This window comes from Leptonychotes weddellii, chromosome 10 (assembly GCF_054177405.1).
Source record: "Leptonychotes weddellii isolate Sample4059 chromosome 10, ASM5417740v2, whole genome shotgun sequence".
Taxonomy (NCBI): Eukaryota; Metazoa; Chordata; class Mammalia; order Carnivora; family Phocidae; genus Leptonychotes; species Leptonychotes weddellii.
The window spans coordinates 21,302,816-21,324,959 of NC_138378.1; the positions used below are offsets into that span (position 1 = coordinate 21,302,816).

Below are 22,144 nucleotides of genomic sequence, written 5' to 3' on the forward strand. Positions count from 1 at the left end.
ACAGCGGGGTGGGGGTGGGGGGTTACACAGGTGTGTTCACTCTGTGAAACTAATTGAGCTGTACGTTTAAGATGTACGTATTTCACTGCTTGTGTGTTACAGGAAAACTTTGTTTAAAATGCATGGCCGGATTTGGCAGTATCTGTTAAAATTACAAATGCCCAGACCCTTTCAGGAATTAATCCTACAGATACTTCTCCATGTTATGAAATGATACAGGTCTCCTATGGGTGACATTTAGATTATTTCCCAGTCTTTTTCCCAACTAAAGGGCAAGAGCTTGGTCTATGTCCCCAGCACCCTACAGAGCATCTGCACGTAGTAGAAAGTCAATAAATTTGTGCTGAGTTAGAGTAGGAACCAAACTTGATAGATAGTTTAAGATTATAGAGTTTTAATCTCCTCATGGGGTCAGAGGCTAAGGGTCTATGCTTGAGCAATTTATAGGAAGCTCAGGAGGTGGGAAAATCCTGCTCACTGTTTGAAAATGCTCAGATAGAAGGCTTCTTTCCTCGGGCTCGAGCAGTAGAATTAGCCTGGAGAATCAGAACCTCTAATGAGCCTAGCCAATACCAAATATGATGTGGGTCTGAATTCTAGAATTACCTGCTCAGTGTATAAAGCTAGGGCTGAGAAACCAACCAAAAGAAATGGGTCTAGAATTGCCCTGTAAGTTTGCTTCTGCTACACAGGGCACACCTGCCCGCTGAGATGAGCACACAGACAAAAACGACAAAGCACTGGGGACATCCAGGATGCGCCCGAGAGAGGCACCAACTGCCACGATCCACAAGGACGTAATATGCAACCAACCTTATGTATGTGACGAGCTGTTCTGGAGCAGAGGAAGCCTGTGTGATTTGTGGTGCCTCAAGAGCAGGCCAACAGGGTGGTTACAAGGCAGCAGTTTGGATACACACACAGGAGGGGCTTTCTCATCCTCAGAGCCAGTAAGCGATGGAAGAGACTGCCTGGAAGAAAATGAGCCTGCCAACAGCAGTGAGGAACCACACAGAGGAACTTTCACAGAGCCTTGTGAAGCTTTGGACTGGGTAACCTCGGAGATCTGCTCCAACTTTAGGACCCTAGGATTCTAGAACCTCCAGAAGCTTCATTTCTTCATAACTACCCTCTCATCCCAACTAACCCACACACTGAATAGGCAATGTAGATGGTCCAAAGTCCTTCTTCCTGCCTTTTCTTCCCAAGATTTGGAGTACAGAGCCAAGACATGTGTGCACCTTGGCTTACAATCCTGGAGTGTTAAAACTGGGGTCACTAGAACCCCGAAGTGCTAGAATCCAGGGGCAGAAGACTTGAGGCAAATATGACAAAATGTATACAATGCTTTAATTGTTCTCTGTACTCTCCTGTATCTTTTATATCCCCCCTGCTTTTTTCCCCCTCCAATTAAAGACAGCAGAGCATGAGAAATCAGGAGCATCAAGGCTGAAAGGGAAACCATCTCGTCTAGACCCTCAGCTCAACTGAGGACACGGAGGCCCTGATGGGGACGGAGGGAGCTCAGGCCAGACTCTGGGATCCCACCCCCAAGGTTAGTGCTCTACCCAGCACACAGAAGCCAGCAAAGGAGAAAGCAACTGTGGTGAGGACTGCATGAGGGCAGCTGGGGCACCTGCAGCCTGGCCTGCGGTATGTCCACCCTCCTGGACTCTCTCCAGAAATTGCTCTGAGAACCCCAGTCCTCAAGGAACTTCATTAAGGTGCTAATAGTGCTAGGAAGGACTGTCAGGGAGGGCTCAGCCTCAGGCACCCCAGCCTTTGTGCTCCCAGGCCCCTAGACCCAGGCGGCCCTGATTTCCCTGAGCTGAGGGCCTGTTGCTGCCCTCAAAGACTACAATGCTGAAAGTCCCCTACCTACACCCCCACAGCAGAGCCAGGGAATCTTGGGCCTGGCTAGGAACAGAGTTGGAAAGGAGGGGCAGGATCCAGGGTAGAGAGTAAAGTGGCCAAAGACAGATAGAGGCAGTCTTAGGATATAGGGGAGCTGGGGCCAAGCTGGACATCAGGGTCTAGGTATCCCCAGTTTCTATCAAAGTTCTCGGGCGCCTGGGTGGCTCAGTTGGTTGGGCGACTGCCTTCAGCTCAGGTCATGATCCTGGAGTCCCGGGATCGAGTCCCGCATCGGGCTCCCTGCTCAGCGGGGAGTCTGCTTCTCCCTCTCCCGCTCCCCCCTCTCGTGCTCACTCTCTCTCTCTCTCAAATAAATAAATAAAATCTTTAAAAAAAAAAAAAGTTCTCAGATCAGCAGTTGCCAAGAGTCCTGGAGCTCACAGTTTACTGGCAGCCAGAACTAGAGGCAGCTACTGAGCTGGGGCTATTTGGGGGAGATTTCCATGAGCAATGAGCTGATGGGGCAAAGCCCAAAAGAGATATCAGAACTCTGGCCTCTCTTCTTCTAGCCCAAAATGCCACTGGGCGAGTATTAGAAAAAGCAAGGGCAGAGAGGGAGACAGAGAAGATGTGATTTGGAAGCCATCCCCAGCCAGAAATGGATCTGTCACCAATGCACCTCAGTGCCTGGAAGTCCTTCTTTGATAAAGATATTGAAGGACTCTGTTTAAATGCTACTTCAGTGGGAGGGGCACATGGATCCAGTTCGACATGCATCTGGCAGCTTCTCTTCTGTGTCCAGGATGGGAACACAATACTCATTGTCCAGGAAAGGAAAGACACCCAAAGGAGGTGTCAGAGTGAGGAGTTTGAAGGACAAGACCAAGTCTGACACCTAGACGGGCAAGGAGATGGGCATGACAACAAGGCCCCTTCCCTCACAGAGCAGCCGTCAATAAACAAGTAATGTTTTCCAAGGGAATTAAAGATGGCGGCACATGCTATGAAGGCACCACAGTAACGGGGTGGAGGGTTGGTGATTCAGGTTGGTCAGGGAGGGTCTCCGAAGAGGAGACATTCAAGGTGAGACCTGAAGGACAGGAGGATGGGAAGGAGCCATGCAAAGAGCCAGAGGAAGAATATTCTGAGCAGAAGGAACAGTTAATACAAAAGCTGTGAGATGGAAAATAGCTTGGTGCATTTGAGGCCCTGTCACCATGCTGGGGCCGCTGGAGCGGGGACAGGGGGGGTTGTTTATTTTTTAATTTTTTTTTTTTTAAGATTTTATTTATTTGACAGAGAGAAACACAGCGAGAGAGGGAACACAAGCAGGGGGAGTGGGAGCGGGAGAAGCAGGCTTCCCGCTGAGCAGGGAGCCTGATGCAGGGCTCAATCCTAGGGCCCTGGGATCATGACCCGAGCCAAAGGCAGAAGCTTAACAACTGAGCCACCCAGGCGCCCCTGCGGGGGAGGGGGGGTTTATAAGGTGAGGTGACATAGGTATGCAGGGGCTGGATCGCTGAGAGTCCTGTAGGACTTGGAAGGAACTCTGAACTTTCCAGCAAGTACAACGGGAAGCTGTCCGGACAGGAGAGTAAGTGGTTGGAGGTTGAATGCCAATCGCCCTGGTGGCCATCTAGAGAATAGACTAGAAGCAGCAAGGAGGCCCTGGCCACCCAGGCGAGAGGAGGTCACCGAGGGCAGAGGAGAGGGGATGCAGAACAGGAGACCAGACTCCAAGGCTGGGGCAGCCACATAGGGAGGGCAGGCCGGACAGAGCAGGTGGGACTAGACTGTGAAGGGCTTCAGAAGCCGGACTGGGGTTTGGCGCTTTCTCCTGCAGGAGTTGGGGAGCCATCAAAGGCATTTGTATTTTATGTTTCTCATCAAAGAGTTCTGAGCAAGAACATTTGACAGGATGGTCAGATTTATGTGTTCACAAGATCCCTGCGGCAGCTGGTGCGGAGGATGGACTGAAGGGGCGACACCGGTGGCAGGAAGACTGACTTAGGAGGCGGCTGCCATAACGGTCCAAACGCAAAGCGGTGAGGCCCTAAAGAGGGGCCTGGGGGGCCCCTGCTTGTCCAAGGCTTGTCCCCCTCCTGGGGCCCTAGGCAGCTGCAGAGGGCCCGAGTGGGCCCCGGCTCTGATGCTTGTGCAGAAAATAGGATGAGTGCTGCCAAAAGGCATCAGGGCTGTTTATCCGGAGGAGAGATGCCTCAGCGTGGATTTAGGGCTAAAAGGTTACTCGGGGTTGGGGGGGGGAGATGGAGGGGGACCAGCTGTCCCCCATCCTCACAAAGGACAAACAAAGGAGTGGCTTCAGCTGCAGCAAGAGGGAGGGAGGTGAGACATGTGAGGGGAAATGTCCTGACAGACATCAGAGGATGAAAGGACCCTTTAGTGATCACGCAAACCAACTCTTGCATTGAACAGCTAGGGAAACTGAGGCACAGAGGAAGAGACAGATCCTTATCCAAGGTCACATAGTGAATGAGAGCTATGACTAGACCCAGCAGCCCAAACTCTCCCTTTCAGAGACCCCTGGGGCCTCCCGGAGCACTCCCAAGAGGACCTCAGACTGCCCTAGAAGAATCTGGGAGGATCTGGAGGGTGGCTGCCCCAGAGAGAAGTGTCCATGTGTAGCCTCCTGGAGATAAAGGGCTGGACAGAAAGCCCTGTGCTGGACTGAAGTGGTCTGGGGCTCTGATTTGCTGCATCCCTGAGTTCAATCTCTGCCTCACTGTCTCAATAGCTCTCTGTCTCTGCCCACACTCCCCACCAGTCTCAGTGTTGCATTTGGTGGCAGTCTCTTGTAGCTCTCAAGGGTCTTGGTTCTTCTGTGTCACTCTGTCTTTCTCTGCCCTCTGAGACTCTGTTTCTTTGTCTTGGCCTCTGTCTCAGTCTCTCTAGAACTGAGCCAGACTGGGCCAACCTCCCACCCCCAGTGGGCCCTCACTGGTAGAGTGCCCCCATGTAGACAATGCTTGGGCCCAGTGCCCAGGCTGCAACAGGTGACAGCAGCTGTGGATCTAACTATAGCTCCCTTGCCCTTCAATTGTTCCCAACTTCAAACAAGGGCTGGGGCCTGGATTATAGGCACCCCCCACCAGCCTTGCTGAAATGGATCCCAGGGGGTAGGGGATGAGTGAGGCTCACGAGGGCCACGTCGTGATTTCTTTTAAGTAGCTACCTGTCTGGACCTCCACGTTCCACCTGTAGCCCTGGGCTGTGAGGCTTTTCAGCTCAGATGCTGTGTGAGTAAAGGACCAGTGGATAAGGGAGAAGAGGGTGTGCAAACAGCAGACCTGTATGTGGGGATGTGGGTGTGCATGACAGGTGTGTTTCCCTCTTTCTGCTTTGGGTGACAGATACTTGTGAGCATGGGCTGCCAGTTCCAGAAGGGCAGAGACCTCATCTTTCTTACTCACTGCTGTATCCCAGCCTGAAATGGGCCATGGTGAGTGTTCAATGTCCATTTCTTACCTTGGCCTTTAGGAAGAGTGAGGGTGTGCTATGTACCGACAGGACTCAAGCGTGAGAGGCAGTATTGGGTAGTAATGAAGAATACCGTATTTAAAGTCAGACTGCCTGGGATTGAATCCTGGCTCTGGCAATTACCAGCTATGAAATCTTGGGAAATGATTTAACCTTGTAACAATGGGAATTTGTAAAAACAAAACAACAACAAAAAAAACCTACCACATAGGATTCTGATGAACATTAACATCTGAAGTGCTTAGAATAGTGCATGCCACAGAGTAGAGACTCAATAAATTACTGTCATTTCCAAGATATCCCGTTAAGTGGAAAAAGTGAGGAGAAGAATGGATGGCATGTGCTATCGCTCATGTAAAAATGGGGGAAGAGGACAGTCATATATTTTTGTGCCTACCTATGGAGGGACCACTTTTGCTGGCAAGAGTGGTTATCTCTGGAGAGTGGAAGAGGTAGCTGAGGGCTTGGGAAGGGAGGGAGACTGATTTTTTTTCCTTGTTTACCCTTTTATACCTTTGAATTCTGAATCACGAGTATATATTACCTATCTCTTAAGGATTTGCCAAATGAATAAGGGTCACTTCCAACAGGATCCTTGAAAAATCAAGCCCCTATTCTGTGTCAGTGGGGAGGGCCTGGGTAAGGGCCGGTCCTCGTTGCCCTTGGCCCTGGGTCTGAGTCTCTGGGACACCTTCTTTCCCCCAGCCCAAAAGCAGGGAAGATGCATCCATGTGAAACCACCCGAGCTAAAAGTAGACCAGAGGGAGGCTTCCCAGTTTCTAGGGCAAGCAGAGGCAGAGGTGGAAGGGGCGGTGGGAAGAGGCTCCTGCCCTCTTCCCTGGCCCCAGCCCCCAGCTCTTTAGCCCAGGCTATTCTTAGAGGCCAGATAATGCCAGCAGTTGTTGCTGCTGCTATCAGCTTCCAGAACCACCAGCACTGAGAGGCCCAGTGCTGCCCCCACCCCCTGTGGGGTGTGCTGGCCTCCCTGCCAGGTGTGGGCATCCTGCCGCTCTACCCTCTGTGCCACACGCCGTGCATCTCCTGGCCACCACAGGTAAGGAAGGGCACTGGGGAGTAGGCTCCTCCAGGACTCCTGTTGCCAGGCAGCTGGGTAGAACAGGAAGGGCCAGAGTGTAGGGTATCCTCCTAGGGGTCAACGTGCAGATACTCTGGCCCAAACCCAGGTTCCAAACTATGCTTAGACTATGAATGAAAGGGCTGAGGTCTATTGACACAGGCTAAACAGGACAGCTAGAGTGAGGGGAGGGCAGAAATGGTAGCGGGGAGGGGGCCTGGGAGGGCCAGTGTATGGAGGAGGGAAAAAGCCAAAAATAGGTCTGGGGAAGAGATGGCAGAAGAGGGTCTGATAGCCCTGGCTCTGGAATCCGACTGTCCAGGTCTGCTTCTACTTGCTATGTGTCTACTTGCTTTTCCTCGTGGAGCTTCCATTTCCATCGTAAAATGGGCATAACCTTATTTCATGTGGTTGTTATGCAGAGCCAACAACAGAATGTACATAAAGAGCTTAGCCTGTGACTGGCATAGCCAAGCACATCTAGATGTCTGGTGATTTTATCATTAGCTCCATAAGAGCAGGAATGTTTCTCTTTCAGCTCTGCACCTGCAGGGACTAGACTGGCACACATTAGGACTGCCTCCTCAAGTCCTTGCTCTGCCATTCACAAGCTAAGTGACCCTGAGCAAGTTACTTAACCTCTCTGAGCTTTGGGTTCCTTTTCTGCCAAATGGATAGATGCAGAATACCTGCGTTATAATGTTGCTGAGAGGAATCAATAAACCGAAGTGCTTAGCCCATGGTAAGAGGTCAACAACATGAACATGGGAACACTGTGGCTATGGGTATGTTGGGGTGGTATGGTGGACAAGCCTTGGTCTGCCACTCTGGGGATGGAATTTGAAGGAGTGCCCAGGGCAGCCAGCACTCTGGGAGAGACATCCTAGTGGGACCACCATGTGGGAACAAAGTCCCAGGATCTCATAAGACCATAGTCACACTAACCCCAAAATCCTGTGCCACCACCCAGGCCCTCCCTAGGATCTCAGGATCAGAATATGCTTATCAAAGCCAGGGTCAGCTTCCCATTTAGTTGAGTACAACAAACACTCTTTGATGCCCCCCAGGTTGGGACTTGTTCTGGTCTTGCCCCTGAGACCTAGGAGTCTGTCTAGCAAAGGAGACAGGCATGAGGAGGCACAGACAGTTAATAACAATCGGCACAGGGCATCCCAGGGGAGGGGCACTTAGCCCAACCTGGTGGAGTGGAGAACAAGGGAAGAACATCTGTCCTCAAAAGACCAATTCGAGGTGGAGTGGGAGGGGAGGGTGGAGTGGGTGCGGCTCTACCCTTGCCCTCATAATCATGGTCAGTCAGCTCAGGAGGTGAAGGGCAGAGAGAGGCTCAAAGAGTTAAACTCAGAAACCAACCCAATGGGTCTACCCTGGGTCTCCTGAGGTGTTTACAGTGACCCTGCACTCCTTCACATCTCAAAGTATACTGCCCACTTCTGTGGAGCTGGACTTGGCTAACTTAAGGGCAAGAGGCCTCCCTGCACATAGCCCTCGGGATTTTTTATATGGGTTGAAAATGCTGTCATTACAAATAACTCTACTGTCCTGACAATGCTTTGGGCCTTAAATTTCATTTTTCAATTGAAATTCTTTTAGGTAATTACATATTCACAAGCAATTATAAGAAATAATAGAGAGATTGCCTGTATTGATATGGATACAATCCCCCGATCTTACTCAAGTTTTCCCAGTTTTATGTATAGTTGTGTGTGTGTGTGTGTGTGTATTAAGTCCTATACAGTTTTTTTTTTTTTTAAAGATTTTATTTATTTATTCATGAGAGAGAGGGAGAGAGGCAGAGGGAGAAGCAGACCTCCCACAGAGCAGGGAGCCCGATGCGGGACTTGATCCCAGGACTCCGGGATCATGACCTGAGCCGAAGGCAGACGCTTAACCATCTGAGCCACCCAGGCGCCCAAGTCCTATACACTTTTATCACCTGTGTAGGTTCACAGATCCACCACCACAGTCAATATTCTGAACAATTCCAACAACAAAAAGGTGTTACCCTTCTATAACTACACTTTTCTCCTTCCCATCCTTAACCCTGACAACCTCCAATCTGTTCTTCATTTCTAAAATCATCAATTCAAAAATGTTATATAAATGAAATCATACAGTATGTAACTTCTTTAGATTGGCTTTTTTCACTCAGGATAATTCCCTGGAGATTAATCCAAAGTTGTTGCCTACATCGATAATTTGTTCCTTTTTGTTACTGAGTAGCATTCCATATTATGGATGTACCACAGTTTGTTAAACTTTCACCTGTTGAAGGATATCTACAGATACCTCAGTCTGACGTGCCATCTTATCACCTGTGTCCTAGGGGGGTGAGGCCACCCACATCCTCCAGATTCTTGTTCCATCTGTCTAGGGACTTCTTGAGACCTGGAAATGGGCAGATCTCACTCTGCATCCCCAGCAGCCAGCACAGGACTTGGCAGAGAAGAGGTGCCCATGCATGCCTGCCAAATGGACCGTGTCCACTGGGGGGGAGGGCACCTGCCTCTCAAGAACCCATCTTCTCGGGCGCCTGGGTGGCTCAGTTGGTTGAGCGACTGCCTTCGGCTCGGGTCATGATCCTGGAGTCCCGGGATCGAGTCCCGCATCGGGCTCCCTGCTCGGCAGGGAGTCTGCTTCTCCCGCTGACCCTCCCCCCTCTCATGCTCTATCTCATTCTCTCTCAAATAAATGAATAAAATCTTGGGGCGCCTGGGTGGCTCAGTCGTTAAGCGTCTGCCTTCGGCTCAGGTCATGATCCCAGCGTCCTGGGATCGAGCCCCGCATCGGGCTCCCTGCTCGGCGGGAAGCCTGCTTCTCCCTCTCCCACTCCCCCTGCTTGTGTTCCCTCTCTCGCTGTGTCTCTCTCTGTCAAATAAATAAATAAAATCTTTAAAAAAAATAAATAAATAAATAAATAAATAAATAAATAAATGAATAAAATCTTTAAAAAAAAAAAAAAAGAACCCATCTTCTCCAGGGGCCTCTCACTCTGCTCCCTGCTGCCCCCTTCTCACCATGACTCGTGTTTCTCACCCACCCAAGCCTCTGCTTGCTTTGCTCTCCTGGGTTTAGCTGAGCCAGGCTAACAATACAGTATAGTGCTTACAAGTTCTGAAGCCAGACTGTTGGAGTGAAAACCCTCAGTTACTCTGTCTCTTTGATGCCCTGTTTGTCATCTGTAAAGCAGGAATAATAAGAACACCCACTCCACTGGAATTAAATGAGATAATACTCATAAAAAAAGGCACAAGGCCTCACACATTAATAAGTGTATAGTATACAATCATTACTATTCTTTTTATTATCCTTGTCATCACCCCCAAACTCAGTAGAATAAACAGGAGAAATACATACCACCAATATAAAGACAAGGAGAAGGTTCCCCAAAAAGGGTCATTCCTAAGAGTGTGGGACCCCATTCTCATTCTTACATAATTCCCTCCTGGCTTCTCTCTCCAGCTCCTTCCCTTCTTGGGGAAAGTTTAGGGAGATGGAAGGGCAAGACTATAGCCTCTTCCTGGAGAGAGGTTCCCATCACTGGTGTCAAGGTGACAAATGCCTTCCCCCCATATACAGAGTTGTCAATCTCACCCAATACTTCCTAGCTCCAGAGTCTCCCTACAAACAGCCAACACAGTGTAGGCCCTGCCACTATTCTAGCCACAAGCAGAGTCACAAGGGTCATTCCTCAAAGAACTGCATCCATTCTGCTTTCGTGCACCTGTCCGTGCAACCATGTAACTATTTACTGAGAAATAAACTTTGCTATTAATCCGGGAAACTCCAATGAAATATCATGTCTCGCCCACTAGACTGGTAAAAACAAAAAAGCCTGACAATACTGAGTCTTAGTGAGGATGTAATTTTAATCCAACAATTCTAATATATTGCTGACAAGAGTGCAAATTTATAAAACCACTTAAAAGAGAGAGTTTGTATTATCTAGGAAATCTGAACATGCTCATGACCTTCAACACACTGCACAAGGAGGCCCATATTAGTTTACCATCTGTAATAGTAAAATACTAGAGACAACCCAACAGACCATTCACAGGAGAGAAGGTAAATGAAATGTGGCTTTTATACAGTGAACCGACAGAGCAGTGAAAACGAATGAACTAGTTACCCTTATCAACATGGATGACTCTTCCAACATAAGGCTGAATGAGAAAACAAGCTGCACAAGAATATATACAATGTTACCAGTTAAAGTCCAAAAACAGGAAAAATAGCATCAAGTATTCAGAAACACATACGTAGTAAAAGGTTTAAAAATGCATAGGAAGGACCTACCTCACACCATATACAAAAATTAAATAGGGTGCCTGGGTGGCTCAGTTGGTTAAGTGACTGCCTTCAGCTCAGGTCATGATCCTGGAGTCCCTGGATCGAGTCCCGCATCGGGCTCCCTGCTCGGCGGGGAGTCTGCTTCTCCCTCTCCCACTCCCCGTTTGTGTTCCCTCTCTCGCTGTGTCTTTCTCTGTCAAATAAATAAATAAAATCTTTAAAAAAAAAAAAAAATTAAATAAAAATGAATCAAAGACTTACATGTAAGAGTGAAAACTATCAAACTCTAAGAAGACATAGGTATAAATTAAATCATTATTTCAGATTAGGCAATAGTTTCTTAGATATGACACCCGGAGCACAAGCAACCAAAGAAAAAACAGATGAACTGGACTTCCTCAAAAGTAAAAATATTTGTTTTTCAAAGGACACTATCAAGAAATCCAAAAGACAGGGGCACCTGGGTGGTTCAGTCGTTAAGCGTCTGCCTTCGGCTCAGGTCATGATCCCAGGGTCCTGGGATCGAGCCCCGCATCGGGCTCCCTGCTCAGTGGGAAGCCTGCTTCTCCTTCTCCCACTCCCCCTGCTTCTGTTCCCTCTCTCGCTGTCTCTCTCTCTGTCAAATAAATAAATAAAATCTTTAAAAAAAGAAATCCAAAAGACAACCCACAGAATGGGAGAAGCTAGTCAAATCATGTACCTAATAAGGGTCTAATGTCCAGAATATATAAAGAATTCTTACAACTCAACAATAAAAAGACAATCTAATTTTAAAATGGACCCTCTCTTTTATGAAGTGAAAGAGAAACTGAGTCCAAAAAGTAGTCTCGGAGTAGAATGGTGGTTGCCAAGGGCTGGCTGGGAGTGGAGAATGGGGAATTATTGTTTAATGGGTACAGTTTCAGTTGGGGAAGCTAAAAAAGTTCCAGAGACAGATGGTGGTGATACTTGCTCAACACTGTGAATGTACTTAATGCCACTGAACTGTGCACTTAAATGGTTAAAATGGCAAACTTTATGTACATTTAGCTATGATATTTTTAAGTAAAAAAAAAAATAGGTAAAAGACGGGAATAGACAGACAGCTGAGAAGCACTGCTCAACATCACCAGTCATTAGGGAAATGCAAATTGAAACCACAATGTGACCCTATCTCACACCCGCTGGGATGGTCATAGCCAGACAGACAGATAAGAACAAGAGGTAAGGATGTAAAAATTGGAAGTCTCAGACATTGCTGGTGGGAATGTAAAATAGTGCAGCCCCTTTGGAAAACAATCTGGCAGTGCCTCAAAATTAAATGTAGAGTTACCCTGTGAGCCAGCAAGTTCACGCCGAGGTCTATTCCCGAATCAAATACATCCACACAAAAACCTGAATATGAAGGTTCACAGCAGTATTATTTATAATAACAAAAAGCAGAAACAACCCAAATGTCCACCAACTAACAGATGAACAAAACGTGGTGTCTCCACACAATGGAATACTATGCAGGCATAAAAGGAATGAATTACTGGTACATGCTACAACATGGATAACCCTTGAAATGCTTAAGTGACAGAAGCCAGACACAAAAGGCCACATACAGGAGTCCATTTATCTTAAATGTCCTGAATAGGCAAATCCATAGAGACACGAAGCAAATTAGTGACTGCCAGGGGCTGGAGAGGAGGATTGGGAGAGTTACCACTCGTGGTTATAGGGTTTCTTTCCAGGTGATGGAAAAGTTCTGGAATTAGAGAGTGGTAATTGTTGCACCATCTTGTGATTATATTAAAAACCACTGAATTGTACACTTAAAAATGTTGGATTTTATAGCATATGAATTATATCTCAATAAAAAATTACGTAGGAATAATAAATACCAAATTCAGAAGAGTCTTTATCCCGGGGGAGTGCAATTGTGGAGGGGCACACGAGGCCTTCAGCTATATTAGCAATGTTTTATTTTGCAAACTGGGTGGTGGGAATGTGGGTGGTTGTTATACTAATCCTTTCCCTTCTCGATGTTTTCATAATAAATACAATTTAAAAGTATTTACTGAGGGGCGCCTGGGTGGCTCAGTTGTTGGGCGACTGCCTTCGGCTCAGGTCATGATCCTGGAGTCCCGGGATCGAGTCCCGCATCGGGCTCCCTGCTCAGCAAGGAGCCTGCTTCTCCCTCTGACCCTCCCCCTTCTCATGTACTCTCTCTCTCATATAAAAATAAATAAATAAATAAATCTTAAAAAAAAAAAGTATTTACTGAGCATCAACCTGGACCAGGCACAGGTCTACCTGAGTGTTTTAATGGTGGGTAAAATCAGACCCCATCCTGCCCAAAAGTAATGGACAAGTAGTAAGTGGAAAAGAGGGCCTATAAGTACGTCATCTCTCCTTTCTGGGCTTCTGTTTCCTCACGGATTGTTTTATTTTATTTTTTTTAAGTAATCTCTATCTCCAGGGTGCCTGGGTGGCTCAGTTCGTTAAGTGTCTGCCTTCAGCTCAGGTCAAGATCTCAGGGTCCTGGGATGGGGCCCTGTGTTGTCATTGTCAGGCTCCCTGCTCAACGCGGAGTCTGCTTCTCCCTCTCCCTCTCTCCCTCCCACCGCTCATGCTCTCTCTCTCAAATAAATAAAACCTTAAAAAAATAAAAAAATAAATTTCTACACCCAATGTGGGGCTTGAACTCACAACCCTGAAATCAAAAGGTACATGCTGTACCAACCGAGCCAGCCAGGCGTCCCTGCTCGTGGATGAAATGAGAGCTGGACTAGAAGTTTGTTAGTAAAAAGTCTCTGAGGGTACTGGGGGTGGAGGAGTGTGTCTTCCCTTTATCAGCCCACAGTTTCAAGAATTCCTTATGCACGATGAGAGCACAGGCCTGGAATCAGCCCTGGTGCCATCAATCATCACAAGTAGGCCTAACGCAAAGCCCAGCTGAATCTCTATTTCTTCTCAGTAAAATAGGGACAGTAACTTCTCCCTCCCAGGATTACAGTGGGGGGTGTAAATGAGATAACACATATAAAGTGTCCGAGACAGGCCTGGCACACAGTAAATCCTCAACACATGGGAGAGTCCTCACTGTGATTCCACAGGCATTTCCTGAGCAGCACTGCTGGGCCAGACCTGTGTTAGGGGGCTAGAAGACTGAGGAATTACACTCGATGGCCAAGCGATGGCCCCCAGCCAGGTGGGGAGACAGCCTCATAAACACCAATACCAGGCAGGGTGATGTCACTGCTAAAAAGAGACAGCAGCCACGTACACAGATGCAGACCAGGGGCAGTGCAGACTCCAGAACGAGAAAGAGCTGTCCCAATCAAGAGGCCCAGTACAGGCTTGGTGAGGGGAGGGGAGGGAGGTTACAACATATACAAAGCAAAGGGACTGGCCTCCATTCACATGCAAGGTAGCCCTCCTGGTCTTGTTTCACCTAATTCACACTCAAATGTTCCCACAAACCCCAAGAGCAGAGACTTAAACGGCAGCTTTGGGAGATCTGAGCTCATGGTAACTCCCCAGGTGCACGTGTGGGAGCACAGTGGCTGACTGGGGGAAGCTGCATGATCTCTGGCAAGTCAGGACACTTCTGCAAGCCTGCAAGTCGCCAGCTATAAAATGGAGAGAACAGTACTGACATCACAGAGTTGTGGTAAAAAATGAGATAACTGTAAAGCCATTAACCAAGTACCTGGCACAGATTAATAAAGATCCGTTATAGCTAGGAAAGAAAAGATAGATTCCATTTTCAACATGAGGGCAGTGGGATTCAGAGAGGCGAGAAGGCTTGCCCATAATCACACGGCCAGTTTTGGAGTCAGGATTTGAACCCAGGTCTGACACATTCAAAGGCTCACTGCATCGTAATCTCCCTCTGCTCCAGAATCTTTAGCAGACTCCCTGTAGTCCACTCAATGGAATCTATCCTTGCCATGGAGTGGGGAAGTAGCAAAGGCATGAGGCCAGAGAGACCTCGGGCAAGTTCCCCAACCCTGGGTTCCTTGATCTGGGGACCCCCAAGTGGGCCCAAGGAGGTCTGTGAATTTCTCCACATGGTTTGCAAAAAGTTTGTGTCTAATGGAGATTCTCAAAGGAGTCTATCGCCTCAAAAGTAACAAACCACTGACTTGACCTCAATTGGCAAATCTTCTTACCTACCAAAGGAAATACAGTACCTACCTTGAAAGGCTGTGAGGGGACTAAATGAAGTAGTTTATGAAAAGTACCTAAGGGCGCCTGGGTGGCTCAGTTGGTTAAGCGACTGCCTTCGGCTCGGGTCGTGATCCTGGAGTCCCTGGATCGAGTCCCACATCGGGCTCCCTGCTTGGCGGGGAGCCTGCTTCTCCCTCTGACCCTAACCCCTCTCATGTGCTCTCTCTCATTCTGTCTCTCTCGAATAAATAAATAAAAATATTTAAAAATAATTAAAAAAAAAAAGAAAAGTACCTGAAACATCCTAAGCTTTCAACTAATGTTGGTTTCCCTGCATTCCTCTCCCCAGCTTGTTTCTATCATTTAGCAAATGTTACTGAGCATCTACTATGTGGCAGGTATCATCCCAGGTGCTGGTGGTAAAGTGGTAAACAAGACACATATTGTGCCTGTTCTCATGGAACTCACATGGTGGAGAGAAACAGACAAAATTAATAATTTCAGATTCTAATAAGTGCTATGAAGAAAATACATACAATAATGTGATAGAGACCAATGGGGCGGGGATGGCATCTGAGGAGGAAACATGTGAATGACAAGAAGGAACCAGTTATGCCAAGATTTAAGGGCAAAGCATCAGGGCAGAGGGAACAGGAAAGACAAAGCCTTGCTTGAAAGACCCTTGGCCAAGAGCCCCTCACTCCCAGTTGCACCATAAAATGAGTCCCCTTGAGCAAGTCACAGAACTTTTGAGGCTCAGCTGTGACATCTACAAAATGGGAAGAAAGACACCTTACCTGCCACAATGTGAGGGGACTCAACCAAAGGGCTGTTAAGGTCTGGGATCTTCCCCAAGTCTCACCGATATACACCTGATACTCGTCATTTGGCACCCATCTTGGAGGAGGGAAACCTGCACAGAGAACCCTGGGTCATGATTTCTGACTTTTAATTTCATGCTGCACTAGAAATAGTTTCCTTGGTTCCCGGTTAACATGGTAGACTTCTGCGACTTGGGGCCTATTATAGTAACTGCTGCTTCAGACTCTCCCTCAGGTACAAAAGCAGACAAGGCAAGGACATCATAGAAACACTGTTGTGCCCATAACCAGACTACCTATCGCTTCCCTCCCCCCAACAAGATGGGAGAACTCAGTCTGTCCTGTAGACAGAGAATGTACAAGCTTTATTTAAGGAGCTGGAAACATCCTGGCCCCTGGGTTAGGCCACTGATTTATGATCATTTGCAGTTCTCCCTCCTAAACGTCTCTTAATCTGTCCCCTTCTCTCCAACTCTTCAGCCACTGCCTCACACCTTAACACCCTCTGAGCATGCTCTCTGGCCTTAGTATCCCCATTTCCAAAACATTTGCCACACTGCAGCCAGCACCTAACACATAAAATAGACTTTCCCTGGCTCAAAACCCTTAGACAGCTCCCCATCACTCACTGGACAAACGCCAACATCCTTAACCTGGAATCCAAGATTCCCTCTCCAAGACTGAGCTCCTAACACCCTGCTCAACCCCCAGGCCCTCCCTGGTATCTATACCAAACTCCTCAGTATCTCTAAAAAGAGCCTAGCCACACTAAGAATTATTTGCCTTTGCTGTTTCTGTTCTTACTACTTGGAACACTGTCCCCTTTCCTGCCTCTTACCTCCACGCTTACTTCCTTCACTGCTTACATATTCCTACCTACCCCTCAAGACCCCAAAAGCCTTCCCTGAGTCCCCAGAAAAGCACTGTTTACCAGTCTACCTTCTTAATCAGATGTGAAAGCTGGGGTTCTCTCTTAGTCATAGTTAACTTCCCAAAGAATAGACTGATAAATTCAGATTACTTTAACTAAAATTCATATGAGGTGCTTCACATTGAGAAGATCCTGTCATAACCCAGAAAGAAGGAACACTAAAAGAACTGGAGGGCTGCCAAGAGCTAAGGTGGGAATAGGAATCAAGAATCCGCATTCTCAAAAAAAAAAAAAAAGATAAGAAGAATTTGCATTCTCAAAAAAATTTCCCCAGATACTGACACAAATGATATTGGCCATTTTGAGAAACACTGTGTCACCCTCAACATTCCCAACTTAAAAACTGCCGGAAAAGGGGCACCTGGATGGCTCATTTAGTAGAGCCAGCGACTCACTCTTGATCTCAGGGTTGTGGGTTCGGGCCCCACGTTGGGTGTAGAGAATACTTAAAATCTTTGTAAAAATTGCTGGAAAAATGAAAATGCTTTCCTTTGCCTCTACAGCTTTTCCAGCAGTTTTCCCGAGCTTAGAGAAATCAGGAGGTCTTTTCTGGGACTCAGCTGAATGGAAAACTTCTAGAAGCTTGGGCTCCAACACTGGCTCAACCTGGAACGTGCTGAGGTACCCTGCGCTGGTCTCTGCCCCTCTCTGGACCTCCATTGTCACACCTAACCCCACAGTTTGTCCCCGAGGTAGTGACTGTCCCATTCTGGGTATCAGTTTCCCCATCTTACAATAGACGTCACCAGCTCTGACGCCCTACAAGCTCTGCAAACCCTTAACTCCGGGCGGACACAGCCTGACTCCTCCCCTCCTTCCCAAGGTCCCACCCGTCTGGGTCCAGACGACGAACCCCTAAAGCCAAGGCTGCCCTCACACGGACTGACCCTTCCCGGCCGCCGTCCAGCTCCACAGGCACGGGTCTCCTCCCCGCCCTGCTCTTTAGTCCCCGCTAGCGCGGCGCGCAAGCGCATTGGGTCGCAGCGAGGCCCCGCCCCCTGGACCTGGGGTAACTGCGCGAGGGGCTTGAGTACCGCGGAAGGCAGGACGACGAACTAGTAGGTTGGGGAGCGGCAACGGCGGCCGGCAAGGGCCACGTTTCCTAGAGAGGATAGATGTGAGGGAGGGGTCTGGCCAGTGATTGGAACCCTGAAGGCGGAGAGATGTTGCAACTCAAACTCATCGTAGGGAAGGGGAAACTGGTGTCCACTGAGGGGGTTGGGCTGGTGCGTGTTGATCCCAGATTTCCCAGATCTCCTTACCCCGATCGGGCCGGTGTCGGGGACAGCGTGCCGGAGTTTAAAAAGGAAAGAAAGGAACTGGGAGCGATTAGAACCAAACTCGGCTTGGAGTGGGAGCGAACGGGCCCATGAAGTGGGGCAAGCCTGGGCGGGAGACGGGTGTTGTTGCCCCAGGCCTCACGCAGGCCCTGGCCTCGCCCTCCGGATAAAGTCCGACCGGATTTTCTCGTGGGCGTTTTAAGACTTTTGTTGATCTGGTCACAGTCTGTCATTCATTCATCATTCATTCATTTAACATTCACTGAATACAGTAGTAGGCGGGCAGGTAGAGAAGTGATGAAGACACTCAATGATTCCTGATTCCTATGGTACAGGGGAAACTAGTGGTATGTAGAAGCCCTGGGCGGAGAACATGAACAGCTTCTGAAACTGAGTCATGAAGGCTAGTCAGGAATGGTGGGGAGTGTTCCAAAAAGAGAAGCCTGCAGCACGTGCCTAGCCTAGGGGCCGGAGAGAGGCAGATGTATCCTGGTCACTGAAGATAACCTCACTCTGAGTCTGTTTAGTGCCCAGGGAAGAGATGATGGTAGCCGAAATGAGGCTCCTGACAGCGGAGATGGAGAGAAATCAAGGAATTCAAAGCATTCTATATTTAATAGAAACTACAGGATTTGGGGAGACTGGGGTGTTGGAGAGAAGTATGTACAGGCTTGAGTGCTTGGGTGGGATTCATCAGAGGAGGAGCAGATTTGTGGGGAGACAACAACAAATTCTATTCTGGTTCTGCAGAGACTCCCCGTAAGCAGTAGGTTATTAGAGTTTGGAGGTCAGGAAAACACCACTGTGAAGGTATAGATTTGAGTGTCCTCAGCAAAACAAATAAAGCCCCAAGGTTGAGTCTGCAGAATGAGAAAAACAAAGGGCCCAATCAGCACTTTACATAGTGATTATCTTCATGTCTTATCTCTCTTGTGTCCTCGGTACCTAGTCTAGGGCCTGGCATTAGATGCCGTTCAGTGTTTACCAAGTAGACAAGAGCCCAAGGGCAGGCAGAGATGTTGGGATCCCAGAGTTGTGAAGAGATGGGGGCTAATGGAGGGTTCTGTTCCTCTAATGTCAGTCATAAGTTCTTGTCCCAGTTCTGCCACCAGCCCGCCGTGTGACCTCCTGACAAGTCTTCCACCTGTAAAGTGGGTATAGCCAAAAAAAGAAGTTCCCATGTATAGAGCTCCAAACTCTGCTAAGGAACTACACACAGATTTTTTTCTCATTTAATCCACATGGTGACCTTATTTATGAAGGAAGTAATGTTATTATGGGCTCAAACCCGGATCTCACTGACCCAGAGCTTTATTATGACTCTATGAACTGCCCTTATCTCTGTTGTCAGGACCCCCTTGAAATCACACGGTCATTTTCTTTTGAAACATTATGCTGAGGCCAACAGACTTTCATAATTGGTTTAGCACCAGTTCTGTTAAAGGGAGAGGGAGACGGAGCTAAATGTGATCAAGTTACTTGGTGTTCTCTAGCTTCCTTTTTGGGGACCGCTGAGCTGGGTAACCATGTTATTTTCCTAAAATCCAGTAACAGTAGGGCAAAACAAAATGAATGACCGGCGTTCCAGATTTTTAATCAGATCTTCTTAAATCCCTGAGGCCTGCTGCAAAATCAGTGAGTATCAGGGTGTGAATTGGTTCATACCTGTGTGTCCCTGGACAGGCAGTTGGACTCCTCCTCCTATTACACTGGGCACTTGGGTTTTGGTTGTTTTTATCCTGCTAATGTGATTTCTCAGAAATATTTTGTCTTGGTGCTGTGATGATAGATGTCCATACAAGGAATGAAGTCATGTCCTGCTAGTGAGTTTGCTTCCAGTTAGTATGAGGGAGGAGTTCACCGTATCTGCATTTCATAGTATTCTACAAAGGGCTCCTCCTACCCACCCCTCCCATTTGAGATCTGCATGGGTTGTGAGCTAGAAGGGAAAATTAAAAAAAAAAAAAAAAAAAAAAAAAAAATTTAAGTAGGCTCCATTCCCAATGCAGGGCTTGAAATCAAGACCTGAGCTGAGATCAAGAGTCAGACACTTAACCGACTAAGCCACCCAGGTGCCCCAAAACAGAAATTAATAATCTATTGCAGTGGTTTTAAATTTGTTAAAAATACAGAGCTACAAAAAAAAAAAAAAAAAAAAATACCCTCCCTCTCCTCAGACCTCTTGCATGAGAATCTCTGAGTGAGGCCCAGGAATTTGTATTCTTTGCCAAGCTCCCCAGAATATTGAGCCAGGTTTGGAAACCACTGGTCTGCTCCATCCCCCTGGTTTCACAGGTAGGGAATATGCAGCTACAAGGGGGAAGGAATTTGCCCCAATCACATATGACATTAGTGCCTCTTTCTCCAATGAAAACACTGGGCCTGGGGCACCTGAGTGGCTCAGTTGTTAAGCATCTGCCTTCTGCTCAGGTCATGATCCCAGGGTCCTGGGATCGAGCCCCGCATCAGGCTCCCTGCTCAGCCAGGAGTCTGCTTCTCCCTCTCCCACTCCCCCTGCTTGTGTTCCCTCTCTCGCTGTGTCTCTCTCTGTCAAATAAATAAAAATTTAAAAAAAAGAAAAGAAAAGCACTGGGCGGGAGTCCTGTGACCTGGGTTCAAATGCAGGTTTTACCAATCATTACCTTGGGCAAGTCATTTCACCATTCCGAGATTCCACTTCCTTACTGTGAGAATAATGCCGTCCTTGTGTTAGGAACCAAAAGAGAGAGTGGCAGTGGAAATGCTTCGTCAAGCTTTCCATTCTGCACTCATGGAAGTTAAGAGCTGCCATCCAGTGTTCACTCCTCTGTACCGCACCGCCAGTTTCATCCGTTGCTGGGGCCCAGGCCATCCATCACCAAGCCTTCTCCTCTCTTCCTGCTGCAGGTTGGGATGGCCACCGGCTGGGGGAGCATCTTGCGGGATGAGCAGCTGGAGGAGATGGCCCGGCAGGCTGTGGACCGCGCCCTGGCCGAGGGAGTGTTGCTGAGGACCTCACAGGAGCCCAGCTCCTCTGATGTAAGCCCCTGACTCCTCCCCACAGCACTGACCACTCCGCTCTGGATCCTAATGCTCATTATCTGGTCCCTGCCAGGCTAAAGGCAGCTCCTTTCTGTCAGAGACATCGCTTTTGATTTATTTTATTTTTTCAATAACTAAAATTGATCTCTAAATATATGTAGAAAGTAGCCTGCTAGAGGAATCAAATTTAAGTCTGGGGTTTCAAGTGTGACTTAGGCAGGATACATAACCTCTCTTAGCTGTGGTTTCTTCAAATAATAAAAAAGGGATAGTAATGGGACCTACCTCATCAAGTTGGTAATAGAATAAGAAGATAATTCACGTGAAGCACTTTTTCCAGTGAACTATTATTTTTTAAGACCCCCTAATCACACTGCGGGGGGTATATCTGTACAATTGGTTTGTGTATATCCTTCTCTGTGCATTTATATACATATTTGTGTATATAAAGAAATAACATGCTTTTCTTTTTTAAGTTTACTGGTGTTTTTTTGTAACCTCTACACCCAGTGCAGGGCTCAAACCCACAACCCCCAGATCAAGAGTTAGCCCCAAAATATATGGTTTTCTAAAAAATAAATTGGATCATATAGATCATGCAGATTACTCTGTTTTTGTTTTAAGTTTTTTTTTTTGTCAGAGAGCACAAGCAGGGGGAGCGGCAGGCAGAGGGAGAAGCAGGCTCCCCATTGAGCAAGGAGCCCGATGCGGGACTCGATCCTGGGACTCCGGGATCATGACCTGAGCCAAAGGCAGTCACTTAACCAACTAAGCCACCCAGGAGCCCTGTGATTTTGTTTCTCATTTAACAATCTGTTTTAGAACTCTTTCCAACTCCCTCCAGTAGGATTAGCTTCGTTCTAATACATGGTGTTCCAGGTATGGATGGATCACTGCTCAGCTTTCCTCTGTTGATGACGATTTAGGTGATTTCTAATGTTTTATGATTACAAATAGCACTCCAGGGAACAGCATACATGTCTGTTGGGTACCTTTATGAGTGTTTCTGTAGGGTTGATACATAAAGGTAGAACTGCTGAGTCCAAACCACATCTTTTAAAAGTCTCATCCTTTAAAAAAAAAAAAGTCGGGCGCCTGGGTGGCTCAGTCGTTAAGCGTCTGCCTTCGGCTCAGGTCATGATCCCAGGGTCCTGGGATCGAGTCCCACATCGGGCTCCCTGCTCGGCAGGAAGCCTGCTTCTCGCTCTCCCACTCCCCC

At 47.7% G+C, this 22,144-nt stretch overlaps 1 protein-coding gene and 1 long non-coding RNA gene across 6 annotated transcripts in view; one reads left to right on the forward strand and one right to left on the reverse strand.

Moving 5' to 3' along the window:
- Positions 1 to 10,970: 10,970 nt before the first annotated feature.
- Positions 10,971 to 17,610, reverse strand: LOC145723806 (uncharacterized). The gene is made up of 3 exons (XR_014149110.1): positions 17,512 to 17,610; positions 15,670 to 15,785; positions 10,971 to 11,351 (listed from the first exon to the last, which is right to left on the reverse strand). It is a non-coding gene; the product is annotated as an uncharacterized LOC145723806 (long non-coding RNA).
- GSS (glutathione synthetase) overlaps positions 17,574 to 22,144 on the forward strand; it is a 27,732-nt gene continuing 23,161 nt past the window's right edge. For 2 of the 5 annotated variants that reach the window (XR_014149108.1, XR_014149109.1), the window contains exons 1-2: positions 17,574 to 17,682; positions 20,791 to 20,922. Coding sequence is in view for 2 of the 5 variants with exons in the window: in XM_081832932.1 (XP_081689058.1) it covers positions 20,797 to 20,922 (126 nt within the window). In the remaining 3 variants the exon portion in view is untranslated. Of the gene's footprint in view, positions 17,683 to 19,452; positions 19,540 to 20,790; positions 20,923 to 22,144 lie in introns of those variants that run through there. The other 3 variants (XM_081832933.1, XM_081832932.1, XM_081832934.1) reach the window with 3 other exon arrangements.